At 36.3% G+C, this 27,790-nt stretch overlaps 1 protein-coding gene across 3 annotated transcripts in view; it reads right to left on the reverse strand.

The window, feature by feature from the left end:
* Sgtb (small glutamine rich tetratricopeptide repeat containing beta) overlaps window positions 1–27,790 on the reverse strand; it is a 56,104-nt gene that overhangs the window by 4,921 nt on the left and 23,393 nt on the right. For 2 of the 3 annotated variants that reach the window (XM_033761163.1, XM_010637252.2), the window contains exons 5-10: window positions 23,414–23,513; window positions 15,674–15,778; window positions 12,098–12,236; window positions 11,931–11,993; window positions 9,109–9,146; window positions 8,782–8,865 (exon numbers count right to left, since the gene is read on the reverse strand). In XM_033761163.1, coding sequence (XP_033617054.1) covers window positions 8,782–8,865; window positions 9,109–9,146; window positions 11,931–11,993; window positions 12,098–12,236; window positions 15,674–15,778; window positions 23,414–23,513 — 529 coding nt within the window. The remainder of the gene's footprint in view (window positions 1–8,781; window positions 8,866–9,108; window positions 9,147–11,930; window positions 11,994–12,097; window positions 12,237–15,673; window positions 15,779–23,413; window positions 23,514–27,790) is intronic. The other variant, XM_010637253.2, reaches the window with a different exon arrangement.

Below are 27,790 nucleotides of genomic sequence, written 5' to 3' on the forward strand. Positions count from 1 at the left end.
GAAATGTTAATTTATTTTTATTTTTATTTTTTATTTTGTTTCCATGTGTACAGGGGTAACACATCGTACTAAATATGTAAGGTCATATCTACGTGGGTTTGATTACAGAAACTAAAAAGTATTCTCTAAATAATGAAAAAAAAAGAATAAGATAAGAGTATAAGAGTGAGAAGCAATTTAAATATGTTCAGGGACCATTTTCATCTCCAGAATTAAGGATTATTTTAATGTTACATCATTGCTTTTTCTCTTTTACTTTCCTTTTTAGTTTTATTTTAGGATTCCCTATTTTTAATGTTCATACAGAGATTTCTTTAACTGAAATACCGAATAGTTTCTTTGGTGTGAAAAACTATAATAGTACACAGGATCCTAATGAGATAATTAATAATGTGAAATAGGAAGTAAAGGGCTAAAGGTGTAGGGAAAGTGGGAAGGGTGGGAGAAAGGTAATAAGGGAGAGGAAAAAAATATGAGAAACTGAAAAAATCGAAATAAAGTATTTGTAAATGGGGAGGAAAAGAGGGGGTGAAGGGAGGGCAGGGACAAGGGGAAAAAATGAGAATCAAGACCTATTATGTAAAGGTACAGAATCCCAATGATGAATGTAATTGTATTGTATACCTAGATTGTACCAATAAACTCAATAAAAAGAAAAAAAAGAGCTCAGAAGTAATACACTTTTATTGTATGTACTTAAATATAATGCTCTTAGAGTTATTAGAATACTAGATTCTCACAGCAAGGTATAACACCCAGTTTGCAGTGCTTACAGAGATCACCTAACAATTTCTTAAAAGGTGGTTAAACACAAATCATAAGTTTTTAACTTCAGATACATATATTAAACATCATGATATGCCACTTAAAGATCACTCTCAATACAATATTCTGCCCAGTGTAGTGGCACACGGCTGTCATCCCAGCACTCAGGAAGCTGAGCCAAGAGGATTGCTTTGAGTTTGAGGCCAACCTGAAATATATAGTGAGACCTTGTCTAAACCAAAGTGGTTATGTGGTTATACTCACAAACAACATATGATACTTGTAGCTTCATATAAAACTTCCAATGACAGCATTAGGTTCAGACCAAAAAAAAAAAAAAAAAGTGTCTTAAGCAATTTGGATAAATGTGAAGCTAGTATGTCCAAGTAATAAGATACAGAGTTTCTCTATAATGACAGGCATTGAAAAGTTTACATTTCCAAAATGGTCTCTACATTAATATATGTAATATGAGAGCTATGTTTTTCACTCCCCCGCCACCAACCCCAGTGCTGGGTATCCAATCCAAAAATGCTACACAGCTGTGCTACCACTAGACTAAATTTTATTGTAAAATATCTATATCTAATACGTATTTGAAGTAAATATCTAACTTTCAGTTACATCCCTGAGTAGTTATTCACATCTGTCAAAAACCTTTTCCTTGGATCTTCATCACTGAAGGATTAATTTCTTTACATATGTGATCACAATATATTTGGACATACAATGTTTACTGTTTCCATGCCATCAAAAGTAGCTGGTCACCAATTCCTTAGATCTTCTGTAAGATGGAAGTATTGTTATCACTACATCAAGAAACTGAAGACCCTGGTTTAGTACTGACAACAAAATCCAAGTAATAAAGTAGCATTAGACTGGTGATGTGGCTCAAGTGTATTGTACTTGCCTAACATTTATGAGGCCCTGGGCTCAATCTTAGCACCGCAAAACAAAGCACTAAATATAGATCTCTCTGCCACATATGCACTGAATTCTTTACACTAACTTGTACCTCAGTTTCTTTAGCTAATTAATGGAAGCATAAATTACGTACCATTCTATTACCATCTATCCTTCAAGATTCTTCAGGCACTTTTGAAGATCCGGTAGTGGGGTCAGAGTACAGTGTCAACTTGAGTGGCTATAGACCTTCCCTGGGAATGGGTGGACCACAAATCTGGATGGATTACAGATGGCCATGGCCTTGGGGTCTACATCTGATCCCTAATCTCTTCCTTTTTGGTGGTGAGCAGCTCTGTTCCACCATGCCCTTCCATCGTGATGTTTTCTGCATTGGAGCCAACTGACCATGGATTGAATGTACTAAACCTTGAGCCAAAGTAAACCCCTCTCCTTTAAGTTGTGGGTATTAGGCAGTATCTACCAGTGATGGCGAAGCTGATGGATACAGATGCCTTCAGAAGGAAAAAAGCATTTTGAACCCACATGATTTCTCAATAGACAATGCTGGCCTGACAACCCAGGGCTTCTGGAATCCTATTTTTAAAAAGTGATTCCTGCTTATATAAGAACTTTGAGATTATTAAGTTTAAAGAGACCAAAATAAGATAAAGTTCTGATAATCGTAGACAGCAACAGGGAGGTCCCTAACACCAAAGAGTCCAAAGGAAAGTATACATCTAACTGGGAAAGCAGTTAAATGAAAGGGGAGGGGGAAAAAAGGAATCAGCACTTCAAAAATAATGCAATGACAGGGTTCAGTACACCTTACAATAATAACTCTGCCAATGGTCTTAACTCCCCAGTCAAAAGAGTGACTGGGGATTGGATCAGACTGACAGACTGGATCAAGAACACAAAGTGTAACCATATAACATTGGCACATCTCATCCAAAAAGACTAAAGGTGAAAAGATGGTAAGTGATTCTCCATACAACCAGAAAATGAAAGGAAGCAGAATCGCTATTTTAATATCAGACATAGCAGACTTCAAGCCAAAACTGGTCAGTAGAGGCAAAGATGGCTACTATATACTGGTAAAGGGATCTATTCAAAAGGTAGAGATCACAATTATAAAAATGTATGCACTGAATGTGGACAAAGCCAAATTTATAAAACAAAAATTACTGCACATAAAAGGACAGATAGACACCAATACAATAATAGCAGGGATTTCAACATTCCTCTCACACAATTAGGTCAACTAGACAAAAAATTAACAAAAAATACCAGGGTTAAACCACACCACTGACTATTTCATCTAACAACAGAATACATATTTTTCTCAGCAGCACACAGAACTTTTTGCAAAAGACATTTTAGGCCAGAAAGTATACCTAAATAAAAACAAAAGAACAGAAATAATCCCCTGTATACTATCAGATCATAAAGAAATGAAGTTAGAAACCTAAAGCAAAAGAAACCACAAAAGTTACACAAACACACAGAGATTAAACAACATATTACTGAAAAATTAATGGGCCATAGAAGAAATAAAAAGGTTCTTGGAATCAAGTGACAATAGAAGCATACATGCCAAAACCTATGGGACACAATAAAAGCAGTTCTAAAAAGGAAGTGTGAAGCTGTGAAGGCACACATTAGAAGAACTGAGCTGGGCATACCAGCCCACACATGTACTCCCAGCACTTGGAAGACTGAGTCATATGGATTGCTTCAAGTTAGGGGCCAGCATGCACTACATAGTGAGTTCAAGGCCAGCCCGAAGTACAAAGCAAAGCCCTGTCTCACAAAAAGAATTGAGCAATGTAGAATAAATAACCAAATGATACATCTCAAGATCCTAGAAAAATAACAATCCCAAGCTGAAATTAATAGGAAGAAATTATAAAGATCACAGCAAAAATTAACAAAATTGAGAATTTAAAAAACATTACAAAGAATCAATAAATTGCACCAATGAGTTGGTTCTTGAAAAAGACAAGCAAAATTGATAAACCTTTGGCCAAAAGAAGAAAAAGAAAAAACCTATATCGATGCAATTAGATATGAAAAAGATGAAATCACAACAGACACTGCCAAAATACAGATTTATAACTACTATATACATGTTCCAATAAATTGGAGAACCTAGAACAAATGGAGAAATTCCTAGATATGTACTGAATTACCAAAATTGAACCAACAAGATACAGAAACGCTGAATAGGCCAATAATAAGCAACAAAATAGAGGCAATAATAAAAACTCAACCAATGAAGAAAAGCCCAAGACATAATAGATTCATTGGAGATTTCTACCAGAACTTCAGCGAATATCTAACTCGAGTATTCCTCAAACTCTTCATTGAAATCAGAAGGAAAGGAATACTACCAAACTCTTTCCTGAAAGGTAGTATTACTCATACCAAAACAGGACAGGGGCATAACAAGAAAAGAAAACTATAGTCCAAACTCCTTAATGAACACAACTAAAAGCTTCAGGGCTGGGGATTTAGCCCAGTGGTGCCACACCTGCCTCAAAAGTGCAAGATCCTGAGTTTGATCTCCGGTACCAGAGTAGGGGGGAAAAAAAAGCTTCAACAAGATATTGGCAAACAGAATGCAACAAATCATTAAAAACATCAGATATCATAGCCAAATTGGCTTCATCCCAGGGATATAAGGATGGTTCAACATGTGTAGGCTAATAAATGTAACACATCATGTAAAGAGAAACATGGGCAAAATTCACATGATCATCTCAGGAGCTGCAGAAAAAGTCTTTGATAAAATCTAACATTCATTCATGATTTTTAAAACTCTCACAAAAAGAGTTACAGAAATACCTTATCTCAAACTGATAAAAGCCATTTATCACAAACCCATTGCCAACCTCACATTTAATAGGGAAATACTGAAAGCCTTTTCTCTAAAATCAAGAACAAGAAAGGGATGTCCACTCCCACCACTTCTGTTCAATACTAGAAACAGCCAGAAGAGTCAGGCAAGAGAAAGAAATAAAAAAAATACATATAGGAAAAGAAGGAGTTGAACTGTACCTGAAGATAACACAAGCTTTTACATAGACAATCCAAAAATCTCTACTAAAAAACTCCTAGAATAAATTTAGCAAAACAGCAAGACACAAAGTAAATGCATAAAAATCATGTGTCCCTATATAACAACAATGGACCTAGAGCAAAAGAAATTAGATAAACAGTCCCATTCACAATAGTTTTTTTAAAAAATCAAATACTTAGGTTAAAAAAAATCATATACTTGGTTAGTATCAACCTAACCAAGAAAGTAAAAGATTTCTATAACAAAAACTATACTATCCTGAAAAAAAAAAAGATTGAAGTCATCAGCCATAAAGAATGAGAAAATAGATTCATTCATAGGAAAATGGATACATATTGAAGATATACTCCTAAGTGAAATAAATAAGGCACACATGTGTATATACCGAATAGTTTCTCTGGCGTGAATAATCTGCAATAATACAGAAGATCCTAAAAAGATTACTGACATTGAGAAATGGGAAGAAAGGAACTAAAGGTGTAGGGAAGGTGAGACGGGTAGGGGAAGGGTAAAAAGGGAAAAGGAAAAAATGTGAGAGAATGAAAAGATGGAAATAAAGTGGTTGTGGATGGGGAAGGGAGGAGGGAGTGAAGAGAGGGCAGGGACAAGGGGAAAAAATGAGAACAAAGACTTGTCATGTAGAGGTACAAGATCCCAGCAATGAATGTAACTGTACTGTATCCCTAAAATGTACCAATAAACTCAATTAAAGCTGGGAAAAAAATAAAAATAAAGAAAACATGGTTATAAAAATAAAGAAAGAGTGTGATACGTAGGGGAAGAACAAAAAGGGAAAAGAAAAAAATGTGAGAGAATGAAAAGATGAAAATAAAGTGTTTGTAGATGGGGAGGGGAGGAGGGGGTGAAGGGAGGGCAGAGGTAAGGGAAAAAATGAGAATCAAGACTTGTCATGTAGAGGTACAAGATCCCAACAATGAATGTAACTGTACTGTATCCCTAAATGTACCAATAAACTCAAAAAAAAAAAAAATCTCTACAAAATCCAAAAAATAAAAAATAAAAAAAAATAAAAATAAATAAATAAAGAAAGAAAATTGAAACATATCCCCTGTTCCTGGATAGGCAGAACAAATATTATCAATCTGGCCATATTACTAAAACTGATATATAAATTTAATGCAACGCCAATCAAAGTATGAACTATATTCTTCAAAGAACTAGAAAAAACAATCCTAAAATTTATATGGAACCATAAGAGAATCAGAAAAAAATTTCTACAAAACAATTCCGGGTAACAACAGCAAACCAGAAAGTATAATAATCCTGGGTTTCAAATCATAAAGCAACAGAGATTAAAAAAAAAAAAAAAACAGCATGGTACTGGCACACAGACACACACACACACACAGACAAAGACAGAGATCAATGAAACAGAACAGAGAATGCAGAAACAACCCCACAGATATTCAGCCATCTGAATTTTGAGAAAGGGGCCAAAAACATATGCTGGAGAAAAGACAAACTCTTTAACAAATGGTAGTAGGAAAACTGGTTATACACATGCAAAAAGATGGATCTAGACCTGTACTTACACTCTGTACTAAAATAAAAATGTACCAATGATTTAGTATTAAAACAGAAACACTGGGGCTGGGGATTTAGCTCAATGTTTCTGCCACCTGCCTTGCAAGCACAAGGTCCCGAGTTCGATCCCTGACACACACACACACACACACACACACACAAAAAACAAAAAAAAAAAAAAAAACCTAGAAACACTGAATGAGATGAAAAATAAAATAGATACAATTCTTGAAGACATAGGCATTAGCAAAGACTTTCTCAACAGAAACTCAATTGCACAAGATATAATGTCAATAATCAGTACACATGATAGTATCAAATTAAAAAGCTTCAGAACAGCAAAGAGACAACAGAGTAAAGAGATAATCTACAGCACGGGAAAATTTTTTGCTAGCTATTCCTCACAGGACTAGCAACTAAGATATATTTGAAAAATTCATAAATAAACAGACCCCCCCAACAAATGACCCAATAAAAAATGGAAAATTGAAATAAATCCAGTAAAGAACTTCCCAGAAGTCCAAATGGTCAATAAGTACATAAAAAAATATTCAGTATCAGGGCCACTAGAGAAATACAAAACAACACTGAGATTTTATCTTACTCCTGAAAGAATGACAATCATCAGAAACAAACAACAACAACAAAAAATGATGGCAAGCTCGTTATGTAAAAAGAACCCTTCTATACTGTTAATGGGAATGTGAACTAGTAAAAACAGTATGGAAATCAGTATGGAGATTCCTCAAAAAACTAAGATTAGAAATTCCAAACAATCCAACTATTTCCCTTCTAGATATCTTCCTAAAAGAGCTAAAGACATCATATTGTACGGATACTCACTATATATTTAAGGCTGGCCTGGAACTCACTGTGTAGCCCAGGCTGGTCGTGAATTCAGCTAAATCTTGAAAACAGCCTATATGGCGATCAACAGATGAACAGGTAAAGAAAGTATGGTATATATGCACAAAGGAATACTATTCAGCCATAAAGAATAAATTTGATTTCCATAATGGTTGCACCAGTCTGCACTCCCACCGACAATGGAGGAGGGTTCCTTTCTCCCCGCAACCCCACCAACATTTGTTATTGTGTGATTTCTTGATAGCAGCCATTCTTTGTGGGGTGAGGTGGAATCTCAGTGTTGTTTTCATCTGCATCTCTCAAATGACGAGTGATGTGGAACATTTTTTCATATATGTACTTGCTGCTTTTACTTTTTTGTCTGAGAAATGTCTGCTCATTTCAGATGCCCATGTTTGAATTGGGTCTTTATATTTGGGGGGGGCTGATTGCTTTGAGTTCTTTATATATTCTCGATAGTAGTCCTTTGTCTGAGGATGGAGATACCTCAAAGAGCTGGGACTAGAGGTTCCATTTGACCCAGTCATCCCTCTGCTGGGTATCTTTTCAAAAGAATTAAAAGAATCATACCAAAGTGATATATGCACACCAATGTTTATAGTGGCATAGTTTGTAATAGATAAAACTTGGAAACAACCAATTTGTCCATCAATTGGAAACTGTATAAAGAAGATGTGGTTTTTCTATAAAATGGAATACTACTCAGCCACAAAGAATGAGAAATTAGATTCATTCATAGGAAAATGGACTCCTAAGTGAAATAAATAAGTCATACATGTGTAAATACCGAATAGTTTCTCTGGTGTGAAAAACTATAATAGTACATAAGATCCTAATGAGATAACTGACAATGTGAAATAGGAAGAAAAGGTCTTAAGGTATAGGGAAAATGGGAAGGGTAGGGGAAAGGTAATAAGTGAAAAGAAAAAAATATCAGAAAATGAAAAAATGGAAATAAAATGTTTGTAAATGGGGAGGGGAAGAGGGGGTGAAGGGAGGGCACAGACAAGGGGGCAAAAAAGAGAATCAAGACCTGTCATGTAAAGGTACAAGGTCCCAATAATGAATGTAATTGTACTGTATGCCGAAAATGTACCAATAAACTCAATCAAAGAAAAAAAAAAGAATAAATTTGAGTTATTTGTTGAAAATGGATGCACTTTGAGACAATCATGTTAAGTGAAATGAATCAGACACAGAAGGTTAAATATTGTATGCTTTCTGTTATATGAGAAATCCAAAGCATAAATAATTTATATAGCAAAATAAAAGACAATAGGAAACAGGGAGATAGATATTTTGCAGATGGAAAGTGGATCTAGGGATAAAAGGAGAGGGGCTGGAGAGGAAGAGAAGGAGAAATAAATAAGACTGAGATGCAATATGTATGTTTTTCAATTCCCCACAATGAACGTACATATGACATATTGCACAGAAATAAGAAAGCTCTGGGGCCGGGGATTTAGCTCAGCGGTTCCACCACCTGCCTTGCAAGTGCAAGGTCCTGAGTTCAATCCCCAGTACCAGAAAAAACAAAAAAAAGGAAAATCAAGCTCTGCCCTCTCAAATTGTAAACTATAAAATACATTTTCATTATTTCTTTTTTCAACAACACTTACGCTTGGATGAGACTAGATAGGTCAGTTAGGCCCCCAACTCCAGCAGCAGGTCCCCCAATGGCATTTGTCATCATTCCTGACATGCTACAGTATGCAAGAGATATGGTAATAAGATTAATATATATTCTTAATAAGTAGGATAACTGGTCAAGAAAAACTCAGTTAAATATACCCATATTATATAAGAAGTTAGGTCACATAGATGAGACATTAAGTTCCAAATGACTGGCATTCAAGGCAGGTTCATCACTTTTGAGCAGATATGCTCAAATTAGCAACCTGAGAAGCAGAAGGAGAAAATGTAACAAGCTCCTTTTATATACTTACAGCTGTTGAACTTGAGGGTTCTGCATTAAACTTGCTGCCTAGAATTGAAAAATAGTATTTCCCATTAAAGGCAGTTAATATTTAAGCATCTTTGTTCCCCTTTCAGTTGCTAGAGTTCAAACCCAGGGCCCTGAACATAAAAGGTAAGCACTCTGCTATTGAACCCAATATGTAGGAATCTTTAACAAAGTTTTTATTTAAGGTTGAAGAATGAAAACTAAAACATGTATTTTTTTATTGTCATACTGCTAGCTCAAAATAAATTAAGATCACTTTGCAGAATTTTACTGTGCTATACAAAGTAATGTAAATGGGAATAATAAAAAGGCACTGAAAAATGGTATTAAAAAGACACTGCAAGGATAAAGAGATTATAGACAATACTACAAAAAATACTAAGATGATTTGGTGGCAATTTACTTACTACTATTGATCAGATTCATTAAGCTAAAAGGAAAAACAGAAACTAAAGTACAGTGATTAAGTATCAGTTTGGGGAAGATGGTTACATTAGTGTCTGTATAGCGAAAATGACCACAGTTGTGTTTGTCACCTGATGTGGAGTTTGTGAATGGAAGCAAAATTCTGTTTAACACTTTTTTTTGGAGAAGCAAATTGTTTATCAACAGAAGTATTCATGAACTGAGATATTACTGGGGCAGTATATACCTCTAATCCCAGCACTAGAGACACAAAGCCAGTAGGATTGCAATTTGAGACCAGGTGAGGCTACATCTGAGGTTGTTATGGTTTATATCTAGATGTCTCCCCAAAGCCTCATGTGCTCAAAGATGGAACTTACAGAAGTGGATGGGGTATGTGATGCTGGAGTAAATTGTGTGATGCTGGGATTAAGAATGTGTGATTACTAAATTAGTCCACTTTCTGGTTAAACATAGTTCTGTGTGTGGATGAGGAAGGCCCACTCAGGGTGTGGATGGCACCATCCAAGGGGAAGGTAGCCTGAATGGAATAAAAGGGAATTCCATTTTTGCCTTGCTACATGCTGCATGCTGCTGCTTGCTGCTTTGCCATCTCCTGCCTGCCCACCATTAGCTGCCATACCCCTCTGCCATGCCACCTCATTTTGAAGCCAGCCAACTATGAACCGAAAGCTCTACAAACCTCTACAAACTGTGAACTATGATAAGCCTTTCCTCCTTTAACTTTGGGTGTTGGGTATTTTGTCTCTGTAATGAGAAAAGTAACCAAGACAAAGATCAAGTCCAACCTGGACTATGCAATGAGATTCTGTCTCAAAAAAAGAATCTTCTATAGAGATTCTGAATGAGAACTTCTTGAGAGATATGACTGTTCCATGGGGCTCTTTTAAGTAGACCAGAAAAGTCCATTTCAGTGGGCTTGAGATGAAGGCAGGCTTCCCCACTTCCCTCACATATGGAATAGGGCTCTGGAACTCTAAAAGCTCTCTCTCCAAAAGTCTCATTTTTAATTTCTATCAACCTGAGCCTTTTTTTGTCCCCAGTTCCGGGAATCTATCTAGGGGTGTACACAGCCCAGCCCTGGCCCTCCCTAAGAATAAAAAAATGTGCTTTTTAACCCTCATGTTTTACAAGTCTTACACTGTGATATTACACCTTATTTGGGTACATATCAGTTTGAAGCCTGAGTCAAATCTGGAACTAAAAGAATTCCATTTTCACATCCTGTTACAATAGCATAAACTGGGTCTTACAAGTAGGTAACTAGGTTAAAAAATGTCATAAAACTTACAAAAAGGCATATATTTGTCAGCAAGTAGGTAGGATGACCAACTAATTTTGATTTTTGTAGGGGGCTACCATTTGCTCAAAAGACATCTTTATCTCACTGGGAATAAGTTATCTATGCATTTCAACTCAACTGAGGATTTAATGGATGCAAGACACATTTATTTGAAGGAAACAAAGATGAATAAGAACTGATTCCTGCCTTCAAGGGGCACAGCATGTGGCAGAAGGTTTATTATCCAAAATATACAGTCACTGAGAGAGCTTTATATGCTCAGGTAATATCCTAAACCCACTAAATCAAAGTTAACATATATTGGACCACTGTATATATTCCAAAAGACTGTTCTTTTGTTGGCTTGAAAATAAAATACATATATATGAGACTTACATGAAAAGTTCAAATACTTTTTTTATGGTTAGACCCCTAAATCCAAATGAACTCTTAAAAAAGAAAACAAGGCAAATAATACTGAGGACAAGTTTAGGGAATCATCAGCCGAAATCTTCAGAGCTCAATTGTTAAAACTGTCTTCCTAGCCCAGTTTCATGTAAGAGACTGGGGTTTTTTGTTTGTTTGTTTTGGTAGCAAAGATTGAACTCAGGACCTTGTGCTTACAAGGCAGGTGGCAGCAGCACTATGCTAAATCCCCAGCCCTTAAGAATCTGGTTTTTTTAACCTTTTAAACATTTGTATACTCCAAATAATGGTTTTCTGCCTAGAAACATGCAGATATCAACCTATACATAGATTTCTATAAACCTTCTCGAGGAACCTATGAGCTTTCTGAAATCCCACTTCTAGTTTCCTTCAGAGGAAGATGGCCAAGGGAAGAACGTCTGTCTTAGCCTTTGCCATCAGCACCTCACTACTAACAGCAACACAGAAACTACCTTATTTGTTTCTAAAAAGATTTGAAGCATGTAGTCACATCTACTGGGGAGGCTGAGACAAGACCATCAGAACCCAAGAATTTGGGCTAATCTGAGCAACAAAGCAAAACCCCATCTCTTAAAAATGTTTGGTGAAATTTATATTATATTGCTCTATAGAAAGCAGAATCGGTAGCTCAGAAAAGGAAATATACTTACCATACTAATGAAAGCTGGATTATTTATCAAGCTAGCCATGTCAAAACTCAGTCCAGTTCCTGTCTGTAAAAGAGCTATATCTGAGAATCATTCCAACTACTACAATTTAATTTAATAAATTGTAAAAGACAGAAAATGTATCACCCATTTCACACTTAAAAACTTACAGGACTAGATACCTCTCTTAACTTCTGTTCTGCTATTTTCAGATTTGATTTATAGGAATCATTTTCAGGATCAAGATCTAATGCCTTTTGATAACTTCTAACTGCTTCTTCAAATTTATTCATGGCAGTAAGGGCCAGCCTGAAAGAAATACAGCATATAACAGTAGAAGAGTTATGCTAAAGAACATCAGGATATCAAAGAGTCAAAAGGTTTATCTTAGTATTTCTTTCTAATCCAAATTACATTTAATTTACTGCCCCATGGTTTATAAGACTGTCACTAAAATTCCCTCTAACTCCAAAATTCTGTTAGTCTGAATTCTCTCCATTCTGCTTGGTGACAACCTTGGTCGTCCCATATAGATAATAAACTTAACACTTAGAGATGAACCTTCTAAACCCTTCCATTTTTAAAGCCTAATATGTGAAGTCATTTGCTTTACATATACCTACCTCTGCTGAGATTTGTGCCATCTAATAATTCCTGGGGTCAAGTAAATTAATGATGATAATACCATCTTAAAAGACTCTTAAGACAGAAATGTGGTATGCATCTGTAGTCCCAGCTATTCAGGCAAATGAATAGGACGATCACTCGAGGATAGGAGTTCAAAGTCAGCCTAGCCAATATAGTAAGACTCCAGTTCAAAAACAGCAATAATGTAAAAAAAATCCAAACTATATTTATGCTTCAAAATATCCCACATTCTTCCTTCCTAGCAAGGATTTTGAGAAACAACAAATGTCAATTTGCTGCTTTGAATTAGGCATATAAGCCAGATACTGCTCATCATCTGGATCCAAGATATACATGGAAATTAGAAGACAAAGGACCTGTAGATTCAGTGTGCCATATGTACAGTTGGCCAGGTATGTCGAAGCATACCATACCCAGCACTTGGGAGGTTGAGGCCGGAGACTCACTGTGAGTTCAAGGTCATCCTGGACTACATAGCAAGTTAAAGGAGAGCCTCAACTGCCTAGTGAGACCCCATCTCAAAAAGTAAACAAAAAAGGAATGAAGAATAACTCCTCAGCTTTTGACCCTAAGCAATGGGTACATGAATGATGATGTAATTTACTGAATTGGAAAAGATTTAAGAAAGGAACAAGAGTTCTGCTTGAAACATATGAAGTTCAGAATGTCTATTATATATCCAAACATGATGAAAAGCAGTTGCATATATTAAGTGTAGAAGTCAGATATATAACTTGAGGTCGAATAACATATCAAGTTGATACTGATTCACAAAAATTAAATTCCATGAAATCTCCATGAGCAGTGTATTAGCAAATACAAAGTAATTATTCTTAGGGAAAGCACTGGATTAGGTTCCTGTGAACTGTGGTTCACATTACATAACATTGTTTTCTGTTTTCTGTTTAAAGAAACTTCAGTATGCATTACTTGTTCATTAGCATTGAATTCAAGGGCAACACCACAAGCTCGTGCTTGAATGCAGCTTAGATCTCACACATGTATTTTCTTTGTAAGACATATTACAGCTTCTTGCACTTGGGAACAATAGAGAGCATATTGATAGGATATTTCAAGCAGCAAAATTACAAACAAAAAGCATAAAATTTTTCTTAAAGTGTAGCAACAAATAGACTATTTTAGCATAAGCTGACAAAGAAGAACAAGAGCTATTCAACCTCTGCTGAGGTAGTGTACATCAGTACTGTACAATCAATTTTTTTTTACTTGACCATAAATCAACATTAAATTTCCGGGCATGGTGGTGCATGTCTGTAATCTCAGCATTGGGAGGCTGAAGCAGGATTGCTGTGAGTTCAAGACCAGCCTGGGCTACAAAGTGAGTTCCATGTCAGTCTCAACTACATAGTGAGACCCTGTCTCAAAAAAAAAAAAATACATACATAAATAAAAACATTAAATTGAGGATTACAAATAAATTTTAGCAAATAGGCAAATTCATAAAGACATAACCTTCAAATAATGAATAATAACTATAAATGGAATTTAAAAATATGGGGTAAAATGAAATCAGGAGAACAGACAGAAAAGCAACACCAGCAGAGGACAAAGCCTTGCAAAATTCCATTTTCAGAAGTGGTAAAGGAGAAAGAACCAGCAAAGGAGACTGGAAAAGAGCATCCAGTATAGTACAAGGCAAACCAGGAAAGTGGGAAAAATTGTATAGGATGAAGTCTTTCAAATATAGGTTAATTGCATCAAAGACTAAAAGAGGAGTAATGTGAGGATACAGAACTGAATACTAGCTTTGATGAAATACAGACAACTTGTGACCTTGAAGAGAGCTATCTTGACAGAATGATTGTCTTAAGGTTCTCCAGAGACACAGAACCAATAGTACCATGACAGAGATATATACAGACTTGTTATGAGTTACTGGCTTACACAACGATGGAAATTAAAAGTCCCACTATCTGCCATCTGTAAGTTGGAGGCCCAGGGAAACTAATGATATAGCTGCAGTCCAAACCTGAAAACCTAAGAAGCAGAGAAGCTGATGGTATAAGACCTGGTCAGACTCCACAGGCTCAAGATCAAGAATGCCGAGGTACCAGGACAGGAAAAGACAGATGCCGTAGCTCAAGCAGAAAGAATGATTGGTCCTTCCCTGGATTTTTGTTCTATTGGGGCCATCAAAGAATTTCATGCCCACACTGAAGAGTGATCTTTATTCAATCTATAGATTCAAATGCTAATTTCTTCCTCAGAGAGTCAGAAATAATGCTTTACCAGCTATCTGGGCATCCATTAGTCTAGCCAGGTTGACAAAGAAAATAAACCATCACAGCTCTATTAGAATTGGCTAAAGAAAGAACAAAAGATGATAAAGACAAGACAGCAAGTACAATTATCAAGCGCTTTGCAGGCAAAGAGGAACTAAGATACAAGATTGTAGCTGGGGAGGTAAAAGTGGGTAAAAGATTGGTTCCAAAGAATAATTTTTTTTACTATTTCACAAAACCAGCCAATTTCATCTATTAGAATAAGGAAAACTAGTTCTGTAGAAGTTAAAGGGAATAAATAGCAGTGTGAAAGAATAAAAGGGTAACATCTCAAAGCATAAGGATAAGGTAATAGTCTTATGTGAGAACCCTTCCATTTTAATAAGGAAAAAAAGGCAATCTTTGTAGATATAAATGCAGGTAGACTGGTAGACTTGGAATTAGGAAGATGAATAACTTATTTTTACAATTAAGTGTAAGGCAATATCATCAGCTGAGAATCAAAATCTGAGGAAGAGAAAGATATAAAATAGTCAAATCAGAGACTGGAAAAAAGAATGTAGAAGAAAACAGTAGGAAGACAGTCTAATGCTCATCTAATATTTGAGGTCATGATCATAAGATGAGTCTACTCGTATGATTGCATGATTTTATCAAATAAACAATCAGTCAAAAAAAGAAAAAAACAGTTGTCTCACTCTCAAAACAGAAATTATAGTCATTTCCTTCCTTATGCTATATTTATCTTATTAGTTCTGAAGGTGGTATTAAGCAGAAAATTCAAAATTAAGCCAATAAGAACAGTGTATCTGATACAACTTGGTATATTACATTGCACATTTTACTAGAACTTACCCCATCCTCCCATAGGCCTTGCTGTACTTAGAATCAATTGCTATTGCTTTTTCACAATCCTTTATTGCATCTGTGTAGTGGCTTAATTTGCTTTGTGCAGCAGCCCTAAAAAAGAGAAAGAGATATTTATTATAAGCAAGTTTCAAGGCACTAATTTGGAATTTCAAGGACTAAACAAAACAAAACAAAAAAACCTATATTTTACTTACACTAATAATCTGTAAATCACTCCCAGTAAGTTTCTAAGTCAAACTGTCTAGGATAATTATATAATAAAATGGGGGGCGGACCTCAGAAATTTTGTTCAGGAACAAAATATACAAGCTTCATTTCACTGTTTACTTTGATAGAGAGAAGACAGATATGCAAGTTGTATGTCTTTCTAATTTGCCCCAACAGAAAACAGAAAACACTAAGGGTATGTGGACTTCTGGGGAAGCACAAAGAGTAAGTGATTGCCAGGAATGGCTACACAGAGTGATCCGCTGCTATCTGCTTCCTTTAATAGTAGTGTTAAAGAACAAGTCCATTGGTGCTTTCTCCAATTCTTTCACTTCTGAAGCAACTGATCTTTTATCTCTTTAAGTCTCCCAAAAGTTCTCCCATAATCTCATCCCTTAGCAAAATACTGAAAAAGCCAACTTTGGAAAAAGAATATGTCTTAATAGTGTTTCCAATTAGGAAGGATTAACTTAGAAGAGACATAAGGAAAGAAAACTGGAGGTTTAAAATAGAGGCTCAGAAAATAATACAGAGGTGCACACCTGTAATCACAGCTACTTGGAAGCCTGAGGCAGAAGTGTTGCAAATTTAAGTCAAGCCTGAGTAACTTAGTAAGACTGTCTCAAAATAAAATACAATTTTTAAAAGGGCTCACAATGTAGTTCAATAATAAGAGTGTTTACCTAGCGCAAGTGAGGTCCTGGATTCAATCTTCAATAGACGGGGGCGGGGGGACTAGATTAAAAGAAAGGATGTGTATCATGCTGAGAATTTAGATGATCACCTTCATATTTTAAAAAGAAAAAATCTTTTGACAGAAAACTAGAGTGAGGAGTATAAGCAGAAATATGAGGCCACTTTAGGTTCCTACTGCAAGAGTTAATGATCTAGATTAGGACAGCAGGGAACAAAAATTAATTATTGGGAGGTTTATGGAAAAGAGAAGAATAAAGGAAGATGGCTTAAACTCTGGCTTCAGATACTGACAGTAAGAGTAGGAATAAAGCTCGAAGGATCAGACTCAGAAAGAGAATGAATGTAAAAAAACAGGATGACTTGATTCATCTGACAGCTACAGATCATGATTGGCAAGCTAGGGTGAAGACGGATTTGTACAGTTCACAACAGAGAGTCAGTTGAGGCCCAGAGGCCGGAAGAGGAAAGAAGCCAGGACATATGTGAATCATCTGTGAGATGGAGCCAAACACGCCAATGTCTGAACAGAGTAAGAATGTGACTGCACCCTGCCTTTGCTATCTGGTTATTAGGGCATAATTAATGAAATTTCAGTACAGCAATACACTTAGTCACCATGTTCTCAAACAACTTGAATTTCGTTACTTTATTAGAACAAAAGCATGAATATAAATGCGTTCTCTTTTTATAGAAAATAAAGCTGAAAAAAAGCCACAGCTAACTCACATTCCCCTTATTGCCTATAAATAAATTATAACAAAACCTATTCCTACATCTAACAAAAGTTTACTCTGTTTTTGAAAGAAACAAATATTTAAAGTCTAGAACTATGCTAGGGAATCGTATATATTATCACACCTCACAACACTTTTGAAATGGTTAGTGTTATCTTTCGAAAGTGGAGAAATTGAGGTTTTAAAAGGTTAAGTGAATACCCGGGGTCAAATAGCTAGTAAGTAGCAGAACTGAAATTCAATCCAAGTTCAATAAATGAGATATAAATCTCAGTGAACTGACTGACTATAAACCAACTGGCAGGGGTGGTGGTAAGAGGCCTCTATTCCCATTCTTTTTTTTTGGTACCTTTTCCCATTCTTAAAATCTAAGAAAGCTACATGTTTGTCACATATAGCAATTGCTTCTTACAATAGCCTGATGATTTCTGACTCTTCCTTTTAAACTATACTCTCCACTCTAAAATGTCTTCCCCTTTCCTTTCTTTCCAAGTTCTACTCGTCCTTCAAAATCACAACTCTAGCACCCCATCACCCAAGAGGCCCTCCAAACAAATTCTCTCTATCATGCTCTCTTTCTTGTGTACTTTTTATTCCATGTACTGCCTTAGTAAGTTATGCAACTCTCTATCCACCCCGGAAGTATGAGCCTACTATAGATGAAGTAATATACTCAGTACTGAGGCTATACAAAAACAAAACAAAACAAAACAAAAAACACCAAATTGGCATGTGAAGAAAAAACTTCTATCCATTTTATACTATAAAGTACTTGAAAGTGTTTAGATCTATACTCAATAGTTTGTTGCTTTATGTATACAAATGTTACTGTGAACATCTAGTTGCTTTAATATTAGTGGAAATGTCTATATTTCTTCTATAACTCGCCATTCATCCAAGAAAAATTAGCCAAATTCCTGTGAAGCATAATGCTAGGTGGTATGGAGGTTACAAATACATATAAACCCCTGCCCTTCATCTGAAGAAAGAAAATAACTATGCATAAAAGTTAAGGCAGAACATCTGATAAACCCTACATAAATACTATACACTGTGGTAAGTGCTCAAAACACAGGGGAAAAAAGCATAAAACACCTAAGTTTCAAGGAGTATTCATTTCTTCCTTCTAAGCAGAACCCCAAGCATAAGTAGGATATTTAAGGGACAAAATAGAAGATGAATACAGTACTAAAAAGAAATATTTAGGCAAAACAACTGCACCAAATGATTATTTATTGAACACATAAAAAAGTCACTTGCACAAAAAGTAAACTATAGTTCATCCTAGTGAGCTTAGTACATTAAAAACTTTTTTATTAGTAATAAAACTGAAATAAATTTTCCTGCACTTGTGAGGCAGGCGGTGCCACCACTGAGCTAAATCCCCAGCCTGTAAAATAAATTTTGAAAGCAAGATTTAATTTGGTATCTGAGCTTCCAACTCCTAGCAGTAAGCTGGCTAAGAAAAATGGCAGAGAGTGATTGCCAAGTCTACAAGCTATTGAGATATCTATAAGAGTTTCCAAAAGTCCTAAAATTAACCTATAGTTTTATTCAGTGATTGCTTTAGATACGTAAGCTTTTCTAATTATTTAATATTAAGTAGCATACTCTATTACTAAATTTCTCAGAGCAGATACTATTTAAATGCAAAACAATGACATTATTATTTTAGCATAAAAGTAATTAAATAAAAAGGAAGCATGAGTATTGCCAAGAAACTCATTTAATGTAATACTTATAGACTAAGACTGTTTGTGAACTCTAATCTCATTAAAAATAAGTTATTAGGCTTATATTTTCAATATTCAAAGTAAGCAAATAGCTCACTGTGCTCTAAAAATAAGCAATTTTTGATAACATCTATATCAGATCATAACATTCCATAATAATTTTAAATACATTTATTTAAAAGTTTCATATGCAATTTTAAAACATTTATTTTCATGTGATTACAGGAAATAAAACTGATACACAAAATATAGCTTGGGAATTTCATTCTCCACAACTTATTTGTATTTTCTATTTTTCTGGCACAGACCATTAGAATAGATTAATAAAGGAATTTTTTTTGTTTTTGTTTTTTTTGGTACCAGGGATTGAACTTGGGTCCTTACACTTGTGAGGCAGGTGGCAGAACCACTGAGCTAAATCTCTGGCCCAATAAAGGAATACTTTTAATGAAAAAAGGAAATCAATGTTTCCAGTATGGACAGCCCAATTCCTCACAAATATAACCTTTCCCTTCCAGTAACAACTATAAATTTTATACAAAATGAAAAGAAAAAAAGCTAGAAATAGACCAAGTGACCACAAGTAGGAAAATTACTAACGAAATTGCAGTACATCCAAACAGTAAAACACTACTGAATAATAAGAATGAACTATTGATATATGCAGCATTATGGTTGAATCACAAGCAACAAGTGTCTTCTATTGAAAATTATGTATTATTCCTTCATATAAAATTCTAGAATCCTCTACAAATCTATCTATGGTGGGGGTGGGGGTGGGGGGATAGTGATCTCCCCAGGTGGATTATTACAAGTAACCTTGAAAGAACTTAAGGAAGTTCTTGGTCATCTGATAGAAATTTTCAATTATCTTAAGAGAGCTTTGTGATGCTTGCTTAGGAAGCACATATACTAAAATTAAGAGAGATTTCTGTTACAAAGGTGATACATTTATCAAAATTCAGTAAAGTATATTTCTGTTTTGTTGTATGAACAGTAGTTTACCTAAATAGAAAAATAAGTGCCGGGAGTGGTGGCGCAAGCCTGTAATCCCAGCACTTGGGAGCCTGAGGCAGGAGGATCGCTGTGAGTTTGAGACCAGCCTGGGTGACCTAGTGAGTTCCAGGTCAGTCTCAACTACATAGTGAGACCCTGTCTCAAAAAAAAAAAAGAAAAAGAAGTAAACAAATTTTGACCTCTAGTTAATGATCTGCTACATAGTTAGGAAGAAATTGTACAGGTGGTTATAATTTATTTTGAAATGTATCAAAAATTGTATAGACTAAAACAGGGAGAGTGTAAGTATGTGATATAGCAAATATACTAAAATACTGATGGCAAAATCTAAGTTTGGAATTCTTCAACTTTGAAATTTTTCATAATAAAATGTTAGAAATTAAAGAAAAAAGACATGACACTGGATTAATTCAGAACAAGTCCTGTCAGACTAACATTCCTCTTTATTATTTATTTATTTAATTATCTATTCATTTATATATTTTTGGTTTTTAAGAGACAGGGTCTCGCTACACAGCTCTAGCTGGCCTTGAACTCACTATGCAGCCCAGGCAGGCCTCAAATTTATAGCAGTCCTTCTGTTTTGCCTTTTTTGTTGTTGTTGTTGTTTTTTTGAGACAGGGTCTCACTATGTAGTTGAGACTGACCTAGAACTCAACAGGCCAGTCTCATACTCACTGTGACCCTCCTGCTTCAGCCTCCTGGTGCTAGGATTACAGGTGTGTGCCACCACACTTGGCTCCTCTTTATTTTAATAGGATTATTACTAGGCTGGTAATCAGAAAAGACAATTAAGAATATATTTGGAAGCTGGTAACTTTGGATCTCTCTTCATATTCTGATCAAGATAGGAAAATGGACCACATAAATAATAATAGTTATTACTTGTATATAACACTCTTTACTACACACTTTCATAGTACTTTATATAAATTCTCTGACCTGTACAACAACCCCATAAGATAATTACTACTATTATACATACTTTACAGATAGGAAAACTAATGCATAGATACATTAGATAATTTGTAAAGGTCACATAAGAAGTAACTGGCAGAACCAGACATTAGAATCCAAAAAGTCTGGGTACAGAACTCTGCTCTTAAGTATTCCCTGTGATACATCTCCATTAGTTAACTTGTAACTGGCATAATGTGAGAGATAATATTCTTCTCATTTTTGTGGGTGACATGAAACTGGGAACAAAAGCAAATATATTACTTTACAGATTCATTATCTAAAAATATTAAGGGATACATAAATAGAGTGTTACAAGATACAATTCCATAGGGATAACATCTTGCTTTTCAGTCCAAACACCTCTACTTCCGGTGACAACACTAGTACATGTTTGGTACAAATCTGCTAAATGAATACATGATTGAATGATACGACAGGGAAAATTTGTGAAAAAGGAGGACTTCAGTCAACAAATATGAATTTAACAGTAGAATACTTCTATTACTGCAGAAAGTTCTACTGGAAATTTATATTAAACAGAATAACTTAATGCAGGAAATTCATTACATAAGATGACAAAAGAGCTGAGAGGCCAAAGCACGGATTATACATCAATCCAGAGGTTAGCAACAGCAAAAAGCCATTACCATCTCTAAAACACAAGGACAAAGAAAGCACAGAGGCCAAAAATCAAGGTCACGTGGCGAAAGCTGAAAGCAAGGCAGGTGCGTTTAAGTGGGAAACAAGGATGTGAAAAAAAAAAACTGTTTTAATATATACTCTGTGATATAAAAAGAGAGGAAGGGGATCAGTACTCAAATTTCTGTGCTTCTTTTACCCTTCACCCTCCTATCAGCACCTGGTATAGCTGAGGTGCGAAAAAAGAGGTGGTAAAAGAGCCCTGCAAATGTAGCCTACAGGCTGCAGATCTCTGTGAAACTGGATAGTGCCAAGAGGTCTGAGGTCAAACAGGCTAAGGCCCGATACAGGTACTCTTCCCACTGTTTTCCTCACATGGAAGGAGGGGCAAAGACCTCTCTGGAGTCTTTTTTATAAGGGCATTAGCCATTCCTGACAGCACCATCTTCAAGACCTAATCAATTCCCAAAGGCCTCTCCTCCACATATCATTGCAGTAGGCTTTATGTTTCAACATATGAATTTTGGAGGAACATAATCATTCAGTCTATAGATAGTATGAGTAGAACATTTAGTAGGAGAAATAAAACACTAATACCCGATATTTGAAAAATGTCTAACCAGGGATGGTGACAGCACATGCCTGTTTATCCTGACACTCTAGTAGGCCAAGGCAGGAGGATCATGAGTTTGAGCCCAGCTTGGACAACTCTGTGACTTAGCAAGACCCTGTCTCAAAATAAAAAATAAAAGGGTTTCAAAGGCACTGAGCTCAAAAAAGAAACTATAAAGTCCAATCTTGCCGGGCGTGGCAGCGCACGCCTGTAATCCCAGCACTTCAGGGGCTGAGGCAGGAGGATCGCTGTGAGTTCAAGACCAGCCTGGGCTACATAGTGAGTTCCAGGTCAGTCTCAACTACATAGTGAGACCCTGTCTCAAAAAACCAAAAAAAAAAAAAAAAAAAAAAAAAAAAAAAAGTTCAATCTCATCAGTAATTGAATATAAATTAGGAAAATTAATATGGAGACAATATTAAATTTGTAACTAATAATTTTAGTGCTTAATGATGATAAAGAGCATGGCAAAAATAGATACATTTATACAGTCCTGAGGAGGAAATTAATTTTCAAAATACATTCAAAAAAGTTGAAATAATTTTGCAATTTGTATCAATTTTTTAAACATTTACACTGTTAGGCCAATTAAATGCATCTCTAGGGATAAATTCAAAGTTCAGGAAATCTGAAGCATAAAACATTTACAAGCATAGACATTCACTATAGCTTGATGTGACTGAAAAAAAGAGAAACAAGCTCAATGTCCACCGGCCGGTCAACAGTTAAGTAAATAAAGGTGTATGTATCCACTTATTCAAAACTAATACTTATTGCATGCCTGTTTGCCCACTCCAATGCTAGGCACAGGAAATTTTTAAAAAAAGAATAAAGGCAAAATAGACCAATATATAACCATTTAAATAATGTTTATGAAGGAATTCAATGAAATTAGGACATATGACATGTCCAGTAAATAAAACTCTAAAATTGAGTGCATTTACCCAAAACAAAATACGCCAAAAGGTTAATAGTTGCCTCTGAGGTGTAAGTTTATGAGTTTACTTTTCCTTCCTCCTTTATAATTTCTGAACTTTCAAATGTTATTAAATTTTACCACTTTCTTTCAGAGGTATGAATCCAAATGTTTAAGAACTATAAACCTGCTACAATGGCCCTGGTTTACCTGTTGCAATAATAAACTGCATTATTGGGATCCAGTTCTATCGCCTGTGTATAACAATCCACTGCAGCAGCATAATTTTCTTCTTTCATGTGGTTATTACCTAAAATAAAATAATTGATATATACAGTAAGTACAATATATAGAAAAATATACAGTCTGAAAGGTAACCTTTAGTCATAGAAATTATAATAATAAGGTCAGCCACATGATTTTTCAGTCACATTAACCATATATAGAAAAATATGCAGTCTGAAAGATAACTTTTAATCATAGAAATTATAATAAGGTCAGCCACATGATTTTTCAGTCACATTAGAGATAAATTTTATGATGTACTACAGAACTAATGTTCCCTAGCTGCATTGTGTTTGCATCACCTTAGAAATGTGGATTTTTAAAAATTGTTTGTGGACCTTACAAAATTAAGGTTATTGTGAGCAAATGTAACCATTATGACTATTTCATTTCCCTAGTCCTTATTTTCTTCTCTCTGCTCCCTATTGGAGCTGCCCTACCCCTTTCCTTCCTGATCATGATCTCAACTGGGACCTGATCTTCCGCTCCTTTCCTGGCAATACCCACACCTGCTGAATAGCCAAGCTCTCACTATGCCACTGTGAATTAGCTGGTGAAACTAATCATGCTAATGTTTTTGAGAAATAACACTTCTATGTGCTGTTCCTTCCAGAGATAGACCCTTTTAAAAGGGAGATTTAGGGCAAATAATTTCTACAGAGATAGAATTTCAGATACCATGCTAGCCTTAAGAGTAATGCTCTTTAGGAATGACATCTACAGATAACATCTGGCAGTAATTTAGCTAGCTCAACAAGTGGTCAGCTAAAGGGATTTCCTGTGACCACCTCTTTTTTTCCATTAACGGAGAAAAAAGCATCCTGTGCATTTGTAAGATCCAATGTCAAAACTAAAAATATTAGAACAACTGAGAGTACGGGGAAGGATTCACTTCTCAGAGGTCTCTGTGACTCCTTCCACCTTTCTATAAACCAGAAGGTCTCCTAGTAGCCTTTCTCGTTTTCTCTTTTTTTTTTTTTCTTTTCGTACCAGGGATTGAACTCAGGACCTTGTGCTTGTGAGGGAGGCGGCAGCACCACTGAGCTAAATCCCTGGCCGTAGTAGCCTTACTCTTAATAAGTAATCAGCTAGTTAATGGGAGAAGGCAGGGCATAAATATGCAGGGAACAGAAACAGGCACAGGAAAATTCTAAGAAAGAGAAGTAAATAAAAGCATAAAAAGTCACTGTAAATCAGAAATCAGGAACAAATATATAGAATGACAGCTAACATGTTTATTTCCTTAACAGTGGTAAAAAAATTTTATGAGCAATTTTGATGATGACCACACAAGTGTGAATACAGTAGAAACCAATGAATTATAAACTGTAAAGAAGTAAGTGTGGCTGGGTGTGGTGGCACAAGCCTGTAATCCCAGCACTCCGGAGGCTGAGGAAGGAGGATCGCTGTGAGTTTGAGGTAAGCCTGGCCACATAGTGAGTTCACGGCCAAACTAAAACATGTAGCAAAACCTTCTAAAGAAAAAGAAGTAGGGCCGGGGATTTAGCTCAGTGGCTCTGCCGCTTGCCTTGCAAGCACAAGGTCCCAAGTTTGATCCCCGGTACCAAAAAAAAAAAAAAAAAAGAAGAAGTAAATGTACAATATGTGAATTGTATCTCAATAAATCTATCTTTTTAAAAAATATTAATTTGTCTCCTTCCAAAAATAGACATGAATATAAAACCTTCTCCACACAAGGTATGTAAACAGTATGTACTGCAAACACGTACAAAAAAAGGGGGGGATCAAAAGACAGCAGAGAAGGGAGAGAAGAAGGGTATGCAGATGAAAAAAGTAACTAAGAGACGGGCCTGGTGGTACATGCCTGCAATCCCAGCACTCGGGAGGCTGAGGCAGGAGGATCACCACGAGGTCGAGGCCAGCCTGGGCTACATAATGAGTTTAGGGCCAGCCTGAACTACAAAGGAGACCCTGCCTCAAAAAAGGGGGGTGGATCAAGATGTGTTATATACATGTACCAACCCGCCACAAGGAATGTACTGCACACAGGTACTAATAAAGTTTTTTTTTAATCTTCTAAGAAAGCTAAGAAAATACCAGTTTATTGTTTGTTTACGATACTTGTGATGGAATTCAGGACCTTCATACTGAGCTACATTCCCAGCCTGTTTTATTAGTTAGTTTGTTTGTTTCCTACAGGGTCACTGAGCTTACTGGGCTTGGTTCAGACTTGTGACCCTCCTGTCTCACCCTCCTGGAGTGGTGGGATTTATAGGCATGAACCACCACATCCAGATTGATAGGAAAGTTTTTTTAAAATAATTAAACAAAAAGTTAACTACACTGCGCCTAGGTACTTCAATAAATTTCCATTTCAAATATTTTATTTTTCTAGGTAATTGCGATTTTGTTGTGGCTGTTGGGTCTTTTTGTCTTTGGGCAGCATTTTATCATCATCATTATTATGATTAAAACCTTACTGTGGCAACCTGATCTGAATGTGACCAGTGCTCTGCCTCACAGTCCATGGACAGACGCTCCTTCTGGATTTGAATCATGATTGGACGGACATGAGGCTGAAACAGCAACTGCTGTCTACACCATGCAGGGCACAGCTATGAGAAGGGCAGTCCTGCTCAGGGACTCCACTGTGGGCTTCTGGCTCCAGAACTCACCTGCTATCCTGCACCCACCAGAGCAGTTCTCCAACTTTCCCAACAAATCCATCTGCCCCCATCTTTTCACTTTAGTCAGCAAATACATGCAGATATGAGAACTGACCAAAGGAAAATTCAATGTGGCTGACTGGAAGAGGAGTCCTAGCTGACTCAGGAAAGATCCACTGAGAAGGAAGAATCTCCACCAGAGCTCACCAAGGGCTATGGACGCCTTCCCGGACACACAACCTAAGCAGAGCAGCAGTAGTGTCCGGCTAGCAGGCACACACAACCTGAGGAAACTGGACACTTCAGAAAATGAGAATCTCTACACACTAGTCACCACCATCTCCCAGGCTTCCTGGCAAATAGGTTTCAGGTGAATCACACATATCTTCTCTTTCTGGAGTGTTTAAACTGAGTTCCCATTGGATATCTTCTGAGTTTTGAATTTTTTGTGTTGTATGGTTTTGTTTGGTGTGACACTGTTTCGTTTTTTTGTTTGTTGGTTGGTTGGATGTTTTTTTTGAGACAGGGTCTCACTATGAAGTTGAGACTGATCTGGAACTCAGTAGGTAGCCCAGGCTGGTCTCGAACTCACAGCAATTCTCCTGCCTCAGCCTCCTGAGCTCTGGGATTACAGGTGTGCACCACCACACCCAGCCATTATTTCATTATTTTTAATATTATGTTTTTTAGGATTTTTTGTTTCTTTGGCTTGGGTTTTTGTATATTTCATTTATTTGTTTTGAATTAGTTGATGTTTAGGTTCTATCCCTCTTCTCATACCCCTATCTAGTTTATTCATCTTAAGATCCCTCAGCAATTCTATTTCTTAATTCTTTTTCAGAAAGGACACTGAAAGTATACTAACTCTTACTCTCAAGTTTCTCATTTGCTATATTCTGCTCTCAGTCATTCCTATGTTCTTCACTGTAAACCACTTAGATAGGAGATAGGGTCTGGCTTAGACTGACTAGGAAGAGAGGCCTGGATCCCAGCACTGCCTCAGGACTCCGTGGTGTTCTCTTGAGTTCCCTTGAGATGTGAACAGACACAGGCACCCAAAAGAGCTTGGTATCATGGCTTTCCTTACAATAGCCCACCTTGTGTCCTCCAGGGTGTACTTTTTTCAGCACCAGGGATTGAACTCAGGAGGCAGGCACAGTGCCACTGAGCTAAATCCCTGGCCTTAGGATGTACTTTTATGTTGCTTTTTCCTCTTCCACTTGGTCCAGAGAATACAGAGGATTATTAAGAAGATCATCCATCCTGACCAAGTTGGATTTATTCCAGAGATGCAAGGGTGGTTCAACATACGAAAGTCAATTTTTTGTTTTTTTTCTTTTTTGGTACTGGGGATTGAACTCAGGTCCTTGCGCTTGCAAGGCAGGCCACCAAACCACTGAGCTAAATCCCTGGCCCAACTTTCACATTTTATAAAAACAATAACAAACAAGAAGAAACAAAACAAAAATAAGAAAAGAAAAAAGGGATAAAAGAAAAATGTCCACTTCAAGGCATATCTCTGCTGTCACCAATAGACAAACTGAGCACACAAAGCCCAGATCCATCTGAGTTGATTCACCCAACAAGTCAGCTGTAGATTTACAGCAGGGTGGTGGATAATCCCACCACTCCTGCACCTTTAGTTCTGAAGCTCAGGCTTGTTTCTGGCTGTGAG

The sequence above is a fragment of the Fukomys damarensis genome, unplaced genomic scaffold (genome assembly GCF_012274545.1).
Source record: "Fukomys damarensis isolate Sample0158 unplaced genomic scaffold, DMR_v1.0_HiC HiC_scaffold_1, whole genome shotgun sequence".
Lineage (NCBI taxonomy): Eukaryota > Metazoa > Chordata > Mammalia > Rodentia > Bathyergidae > Fukomys > Fukomys damarensis.